Source organism: Kogia breviceps, chromosome 15 (genome assembly GCF_026419965.1).
Source record: "Kogia breviceps isolate mKogBre1 chromosome 15, mKogBre1 haplotype 1, whole genome shotgun sequence".
Taxonomy (NCBI): domain Eukaryota; kingdom Metazoa; phylum Chordata; class Mammalia; order Artiodactyla; family Physeteridae; genus Kogia; species Kogia breviceps.
In genome coordinates this window covers 4,364,510-4,373,459 of record NC_081324.1, presented here as the reverse complement: position 1 = coordinate 4,373,459, position 8,950 = coordinate 4,364,510, and the positions used below count along the sequence as shown (strand labels likewise).

General features: G+C 44.5%; 1 protein-coding gene across 1 annotated transcript in view; it reads right to left on the bottom strand.

Moving 5' to 3' along the window:
• Nucleotides 1-786: 786 nt before the first annotated feature.
• The window catches only part of FBXO15 (F-box protein 15), a 43,418-nt gene continuing 35,254 nt past the window's right edge, over nucleotides 787-8,950 (bottom strand). Inside the window, exons 9-10 of the mRNA XM_067015861.1 lie at nucleotides 2,921-3,045; nucleotides 787-1,455 (exon numbers count right to left, since the gene is read on the bottom strand). Of these exons, the coding sequence (XP_066871962.1) occupies nucleotides 1,186-1,455; nucleotides 2,921-3,045 (395 nt within the window). The 3' untranslated portion in view covers nucleotides 787-1,185. The remainder of the gene's footprint in view (nucleotides 1,456-2,920; nucleotides 3,046-8,950) is intronic.

The window sequence follows — 8,950 nt, the reverse complement described above, 5'->3', positions numbered from 1 at the left end:
ACGGCTCAAACCACTGCCTCTCCACCCCCCAAATGCCACTCAGGTGGGGCAGGTGCTCCACATCCCCTGGTTGGCGAGACCACGAAGTAGCGCCGCCCCGTGCTCTCAGTGTCTGACACGGGCCTCAAATTTCTCCCTCCCCAACATCTGCAGCCCAAGACCTAGGAGGGTGGGAGGGTGAGGATGGCTTCAGAGCAGGGATCCTTTTTACTCTCACGTTTCATTGGTCGAGAATCTTTTCTTTTACTGCTGTCTTCAAGCTCTTTATTCTACACACAAACACCTCTCAGAGAAAACTGATCAGATATTTCAATAAGAGAAGGAGCGAGATAGAGGGGGAGGAGTTTTCGTGTGTGCCCCTGTGGGAGCACCACGGCACTTCAACGATCACTCCTGAGAACAACTTCAAGTGGGAGATAAAAATATGACAGAAAAAGATAATCAATACCACCTCGAACAAATGTGGAACCAAATCCCTGGAAAACGTGATGAGGTGAACGTTACCTCCATTTGAACCCCAGGTGCCCGCCGATCCTCCTAAGGCATTTCCGCAGAGGGCGCGTCCTTCCCTCCCTGTCCCACTGATGCAGGGCTGGGTGTCGGAACTAGACGTGCGTCACGCTTTGCTCTTCTACGGGATAACAAGCTCGTCTGATGATTACAGATGCGTCTTGCCTTATGAAGCAGGCCATCGGTCTACTTGACTTTGCTTTATTGAACACTAACGTGGCTGCTAAATGCCATGAATATAGCACTTTCTAATTTTAATGAACACCATGAAGTTCACATTTAAATATATTTCTTTATTTGGGGTTCTAACCAATAAAGAAAAAATCCTACATATATAACACACACACGCACACACACACCCTCAAGAGAAAACTGATCTGTTTTCAGTCTGATCCATTTTCTTGTTTTTTTAAAGTGTAAGTGCAGAAGAGAAGCAAGTATCTTTTTTCTTTTACATGAATTTCTACTGTGATGTGCTATTTTCACATTTTTAAAATTTAACTTAATCTTCCAACCTTAACTTTAAAATGACTCAGAAATCATGATTTCTAGTGTGAAATAAGAGGACATCGAACAGACTACTGCTTTATTTTAACTTCCAACAAACACGAAGAACAAAACCAGTCAGTCCGAAATAAACAAACAGAAACAATAATTTCCACCTACTGCTAATGCTCAGTATTTGGTCCCAAACCAGTGGTTTATCTTTGCCACCCGCAGGTAGAGCGCCAGGCTGACGATAAAGTACTCTCCCGTCTCCTCGATCCACACCAGCTCCAAGCGCACCCTTCCCTCCGCGTCTGCGTAGTCCACACGGTACGTCTCCCCCAAGAAAGCAGGGCCATCAGAGGGCCCGGGAGAGGGTCTCATGCACACCGGGGAACTGAAACACCAGAAGGGTTTCCCATATTCTTCCAAAAGAGTTAAGTCCATTATAGAGCAACTCTACAAAATAAACACAGATGTTCATAAGTGTGAGGATAAAATGGCCAATTAGACCTGACTTAATAAATGTAGACGGAGCCTCATCAGGAAGGATTAAGTGAAAGAGGAGGGAGAAGAGGAAAGAGAACAAAGTTACAGGAAGAGGGAACAGCACGTGACAAGCATGTGACAGTCCTCGGCACGGCGCGTGGCGGGGAGGAGGTGGGGAGGGCGGCCAGGTCAGCTCCGGCCATCACTGAACTGCTGCGCCCGCCTGCAGCAACCGGCACCAACAAACACAGAGCCTGCCTTTCCAGTGGTCAGAGCTGGGATAAAGCTTTGTGTCCTGCACAACCACAACACTTCCCTCCCCACCCCCACAGTGGGAACTGAATATCTGCTTCTCGATTACCAAGGAACACAAAACAAATTATATTATTTTTATATTTTGCTGACCCTTTAAGTCTGCCATGTTGATATACTGCCTTTCTTGGTCCTCAAGGTCCACTGTGACTTCAACAGTTTAGTACGTGTTTTTGTAAGACTCACCTAAATCCGTTTTTAAAAGTCAGGTCTGGGCTCTTGAAGACATGAAACAATATTCCTTTGTATGTGATAAAGCTTTACCAAGGTTTAAACGTCTGCTCACAAATAAATAGAATAAAACATCTCATTATATCAAATAGCAAGTGGATCAAGAGAGAATCCTTCATGATACGGAAGTGCTTGCTTTTCATGCTCCGCAACAACGCTGCTCTTGGCCTCAGCCATCACCCCTAGTCGTTGTCACAAGGCATCCATGCTCGCAGGCAGAATTAAGCCAGCTTAACCGGGGCGCTCTGCAGCCACAGCAGATGCATCCTGTGGAAATCCTGTTCATCCCACAGCACACAGATGGAGAGGAGCGACGAGCGGGGCACCCACAGGTACACGGATCGCAGGAGAAGGAGACTGCGTGACGACCCCCACCCCGCCAGTCCCCGGCCACCACCCTCTCCCCCTCCCCTCCATGGGGCTGCTTTGTGATAGAGGTAAAAACTGATTTAACTGTTCAAGGACACATCTGTATGCTGGAACTTATAACTGCAATAAACTTTAACTTGGTGTCCTAAGATGTAACTAAGAAGTAATTAAGATGTTTTTGAGTAAATGCTACTTGCCTGGTCCAACCTACGGCTCCACTCTTTCGCCACAAAACGAACAGCCAGAAGGACGTCGAGGGAACAGAGGGGTGCAATCGACACTGCCCAGCAACGCGCTGCGCGCCACCTACCCGCCAACGCCACCATGCTCCGTGGAAAACGAAAGGCCCTCAATACGCGTTGGATAAATCAATCAACTGATTGCCACTAAGAGGACGTGCACAAGTCTTCAGACACCAGAAAAAATAAATCTAGGACTTTCAAAGCAGCATCATACATATACATCAACAGACACATTTATTATATAGAAACTAGGTACTTTAAGGAAAAAAAAAACAAATTACCTTTATACAGCCATCAAAAATGTTAGTTTTCCAAGAAAGGCCAACTTTTCCAATAAGAGGTAGGTGTTCTGTGCTATTTTTAAAACTTATCACACTGAGCTTCATATATTCATTTTCAATGTATCCTGCAAAGATCAAAATTTTTTTTAATTACTATATGCCAACCAATGCAGGACAACAAGTCAAGATCCCTCAGATCTGCTGCTCTATAAAGGAAGCCTCGTGGAGCTAAGTGCTGGGTTCAGGGGTGGAAGGAGACGCTGACACAGCTGACTCGAGCGTCTGGCTGAGGCGAGGGCACTACTATATCCACCTGCATTCCTGAGGCAGAGAAATGAGCTTGTCTCAATGGTGAGACGGGGAGATGGCTGGGGTGAACAGGACAGCACCCTGTCACCGGTGGGGAGACTGCTACCAGGCTAGGGTTCCACTGATTTGATTAAACAGACCGCCAGGAAAAAGGGAAACCAGAGCTGTGGAACTTAAGAAAACAGAGGCCGGAAACTGCATAGAAAAAGGGCATTAAATATGAGGGAGGGGAGAGACGTCCAGAGAAAGGAGGGGTGAGAGCCAGTGAACGTGGAAAGCAGTCAGGGAAGGAGCTCAGCGCATGACTTCGCAGGACCGTATGAACAAGCAGAAATCCCGCCACGTGCTGACCAAGAGGTGAGACCAGAGCCCTGCCCTCCCTGGACCAACGCAGAGCTGCCCAGGAGCAGCCTCGCCAGCCAGGGCTGTCACAGCCCAGGTGCACGCATGCCCAGGGGCCTACAGGATGGCTGAGCCTCACGCACCCACTTTAACGCATCCTGCAAAGGGGAGCATCACCCGTGACGATGTCACAGGACTTCACTCGCATGCAAGCTTTCTTCAGAGGCGACACCTGATCAAGGGTGAGATGTGAGTCACAGGCAGAGCAGAAAGGAGAGCAGAGAAAGGCACATGCTCTCTGACCCCATGGCTGCTTATTTTACGGGACAAAATAAAACCAAAACCAAGCTGCCCTGGGAGCCAGAGCCCCATTCTAGAAACTAGACAGTATCCTCACGGAAGTGCAGCCAAAAGATCAGGACCAGGACACGAGCTCTGAGCAGGAGTCCCATTAGGCAGCGCAGCTCCGGCCTTGGAGGGCCTGTTAGCCAGTCTGGTCCAAGGACAGAGGCTGCCCAGGTTCTCTCCTCTACTACTGAGTGCTCAGCAAGAACCGTGCAGCTTCTCAAGCAAGGCCTCAGAGGAGGCGAAGCAATGACATCCTGAACAGCAGATGTGGCTCTGCTCTGCCCTTTGTCACCACACAGCCACGTGCAGGACTGCTGGCTTGTCCTCAAGACATGGCAGAAAGTGGACCCCGAGGTAAGACAGCCAACAACACTCAACGGCAGCTGTCTGAGTTGATCAACATGAAATCTCTGCAGGAAGCGAGGATGATTGCTACTCTGTTATCACCAGACATCCTCCCTGTAGAACGGCTAGAACACTGGTATCTTAAAAGGTCAGAGCTCTTCCCGCTGACCCTGTGTAACTGCTTGCTTCTCTAAGACAGAACAAGGCGAAGCTCTCTGTACATGTAAGCAATGTGCACACAGAATGCATATGTGAAGGTGAATGCAAATAAAATAGGTCATGTTTTTGAGTATTTACTGTACACCAAGCATATGTTACATACTTTGTGTACAGCAGCTTAAAAGAATACCTTAGAATAGTACTATTAATTAGATACTGAAATTCTCTGAGCTCACAGGTGAGAAAGCCACGCGCCGAGAGGTGAGCACTGCCTTGCCCGAGGCCACGTGGCGGTCAGCGGCAGAAACGTGACCCAGACTTGTTCTGCGTCTGGAGTCCATGTTACAACAAATTAAAACAGATATGAACGTCGGGACACAGGATCACCTATGGGTTTCAATACTAGCTGAGAATGTATAACGTAGATCTAGATTCTCATGGAGTTTTGTTTTCACTTTACCGCCAAAAGAGAAAAATCTAAGAGTGCACAGACAGATGCTGGGGAACCATTTATGGCTCCCAAAACTGTTGCTGATTTGCCCATGCTCACTAGCTCCCATTCCCAGCCCTCCTGTGACCAGGTCGTGAGTGGCCTGGCTCCTTCCCTGAGACGCGCCCCTGCTTGCCTGGGTCAGGGTGAGCCGTGGGAGCAGGTAGAGAAGGGAAAACGCCTCTGACAGACGCAGGGGCAGAGGCCCAAGTCCTCGCACAGTGGGCACGGGCAGCACTCTGGGGTCGACTGCTATAGGTGTGACAGGGCGATGTTTTCACAAGAGAAGCCACAGTGTGTCACACGTATACAAACGCAGAGTCCAGCTCTTCCAGAGAGACTGTGAACTACCGTGACCTTATACATTCCTGTGCTGCTTAAACCATTCAGAATAAATTCTGTTGTTGGAGACTCTAACTTTAACCTACCAATACGTAAGGCCATCCCCCAAACACAGAGAAATACGATGCAAGGCTCACCACGCTTGGCTTCCCGTGACATGCACGCACAGCGCGGACTTCAGAGTTGTAAGGAGCTCGTTCCAAACCCGCCCAGGCATTTGCTAGAGGTATGACCATGGTCAAGCTCCAAGCCAAGCAAAATGAGACACAAATAGACAGTACTTTATAAAGCTTTGTGATTAATGGAACAAGTAATAAACATTAACATTACAGGGTGAATTGTTATAAATGCCAGACTAAGGTTGCTAAGCACTTTAACGTATCATCTCAACCATAATACTCCATCTGAAGAGCCAAGCCCACTGCCAAGCAGAAAGATGTACCATGTTCATGGAATGCAAGACTCAACACTGTTAAGATATCCATTTACCCAAATTGATATACAGACTTAATACAATCCAAATCATAATCCCAGCAAGCATTTAATTAATAATTTACAAATAAATAGTAAGATATGACAGGCTAATTCACATGGAAATGCTAAAGACCTAAAATAGCCACACAATCTTGAAAAAAAGAAAAATAATTGACTTCAGGACTTACTACAGAGCTAAAGCAATCAAGACAGTTGGTATTACTATAAAGATACACAAATAGATCAACAATATAGAACAGATAGGTCCAGAAATAGACCAACATTTTTACAAGCAACTGATTTTTGACAAAGACATCAAAATATTTCAATGAGAAAAGAAAGCCTTTCACATATGGTGCAAAAACAACTTGCTATTCATATGGGAAAATAAAATGAACCTCAACCCTTACCTCATACTTCACACAAAAATTAATTAGGGATGGATCACAGACCTAAATGTAAAAGCTAAAACCATAATCCAGCCGGAAGAAAGAATATCTCCATAACCTGGAGTAGGAAAAGTTTTTAAGACAGAAAAAAGAAAATAATACCATAAAACAAGAAAATAATAAATTAGATTTCATCAAAGTGAGAAACTTCTGATCACTAAAAGATATCACTAAGAAAATGAATAAGCAAGCCATAGACTGGGAAAAAATATTTTCAAAACATATATCTGACAAAGGACTGTTATCCAGAATATATAAAGAGCTTCTACGATTGAGAAATAAAGAAACAAATACTGATTAAAAAAAAAAAAAAACCACAAAAGGATTAAAGACACTTCAAAGAAAGATATGCAAATGAATAGGCACGTGAAAAAGTACTCAGCACTACACGCCATTAGGGAGAAACTACTACTACCATACACCAGATGAGCTAAAATTTAAAAGACTAATAACATCAATGGTTGCCTAGGATACGCAGCAACCAGAACACTCATACACAAGTGATGGAGTGTAAAATGGTACAGCAACTCTAAAAAAAAGTTTGGCAATTTCTAATACATAAAAATTGCTTATACATAAAAAAAAAAAGACTGGCAACTTTTAATCTATAATTAAACCTGCCCTAATTCTATTTCCCAGTCCTAGGTATTTAGCCAAGAGAAATGAAAACATATGCTCACAAAAAAGACTTGCACAAGAAATCTATAGCAGCTTTATTCATAACAGCCCAAAACAAAAAACAACCCAAATTCCCTCTCTATCAACAGGAAAGCTGGTGAGCAAATTCTGGTATACCCATTCAATGGAATACAGCTCATCAATAGCAGGAATGACTATCAACCTTGCATCAGTATAGCTGCATCCCAGAGACATTATGCTGAATGAAAGAATCTGGACACAAGAGTACATACAACATGATCCCATTTATATGAAGTCCTAGAACTAGTGAAACTAATCTAATGTGGAAAAAATAAGAAAAATGTGTGTGGGAGTTCCTGGACTATTCTTGTAATTTTTTCTAAGTTGGAAAGTATATCAGAAAGTTACAGAAAATGCAGCACTCAATAAAGGTTAGTTGTTAGCTGCATCAACCTTCCTCCGAAGGCCCCTCGGCTTTTTCTGCACTGGCCCCTCTTTCCTGTCCAACCTATAACTCTGTGCATGACCCACCTGCACCCTCAGACCTTCCCCGCCCCCCACTGCTTTAGGGAGTTTATCAGTCACCCCTGTGGCTGACAGCACCTTTCTACCTACGTTAATCTCTTCCTTTCCTGAACCCCTGTACACTTTAACATTTAAATATAGGGGACTGTTAGATCTGTTTCCTGAAATAATCTACCATCTTTGGGAATAAAGGTCATGCCTTCTGTGGCATACTAATGGCACTACTAATAACATTTCTCATTTCTCAGCTTTGATGAGAGTTCGTTTTGTGCATCATAAATAGAACACAGATAAAGTGGGAAGTAAAGAAAGTGGGAAGGAGAGATTGTTGATTGAACTTTCCTGAAGCAAAGAGAAAGAAGAGGGAAGGGGGTTCAGTTCGATTAGAACTGCCTGAGGCAAGGACAACAGAGCACAGGTTAACTAAACAGATAAGCTGAACGAGACAGAACCCTCGATCACCATCTGGAGATCAACTCAGGGACACAGATAAATGGAACGGCCATCAGGAGGCAACTCTCAGGTGTCTCTAAGTCTTGGATAGAGAGGTAGGAAGACCCTGTAAACGTAAAAATAGTTGCCACAGAGCATTAACAATTTACAGCAGAGACCTGATGCTACAAAGTAATAATCAGTAACAAGATGGTATAATCATTAGACTCTAATGATCAAATAGCACTGGCACTAATTGTTAGGGAGAGAAAATCTTTAGTACCCCCCCGTTAGTTGTCTAATGTAAATCTGCCCTGGCATATACATGTCTTTTCTATTTCTCTCAGCTAATTATTTTCAGATACCTCTGTTATTTTCCAAACCCCTGATATCTGTAAAATGTAAATAGTTAAATACAATCATAGATCAGGTCCGTGAACATGAAGAGGATCAGAGCGCCCTCTTCCACTTCCGTTTCTCATGTAGGTTGCAAAAGGGAAATGAACTGGAGCTGTACTGGCGGGAGATTGGAAAAATAGAACTTCCACATCTTTAGGACAATTTCCGTCCTTGGTTCTGGCTTGGACCCAAACAATGTCTGTCTTGGAGGATGTGACATCAATAAAATCTCCAATAATCTTCTGAGAAGCGGGGGCAGTGGGGGGGGGGGTCTCTACTTCTTTCATGTTAAGTAGGACTCCCACAGGCTACATTTTCTGGTGGTGTCGTTCCTGACATTTTAAATAGAATAAATTGTGTATTTAGACTCTTTAAAACTTCACTGTTGATTAATTCAATAGTGTTTGAAAATAGCTTTTACTATTGCTGTATTTAAAGGTTCAGACTGGTATTTTCACAAGACTTGGTTCAATTTTCCTGCCTTTGGTCCAATTTTCTATCAGTCCAGTCCATCTGAGTATAATTATTTTTTCCTAGACTAGTCCTTCCAAAGACGTTTAAGGGGAAAGTATGTGGATGTTTGTTTGGGGCCCTCCAGCGCCTGTTCTGCTTCTCTTGCTAAGAACAGTCCAGTACCCTCTGGGGAACACAGCCAGGTTGGTGCCCACGCTTCAGATGCGAGAAACCAGGCTCGGTAATGGAGCCCCATCCATCTGACCACTAACTGAGGCAGGGGTGGTTCATGACCCGACCAGAGCCGGGGAGATGCTCTGAGAC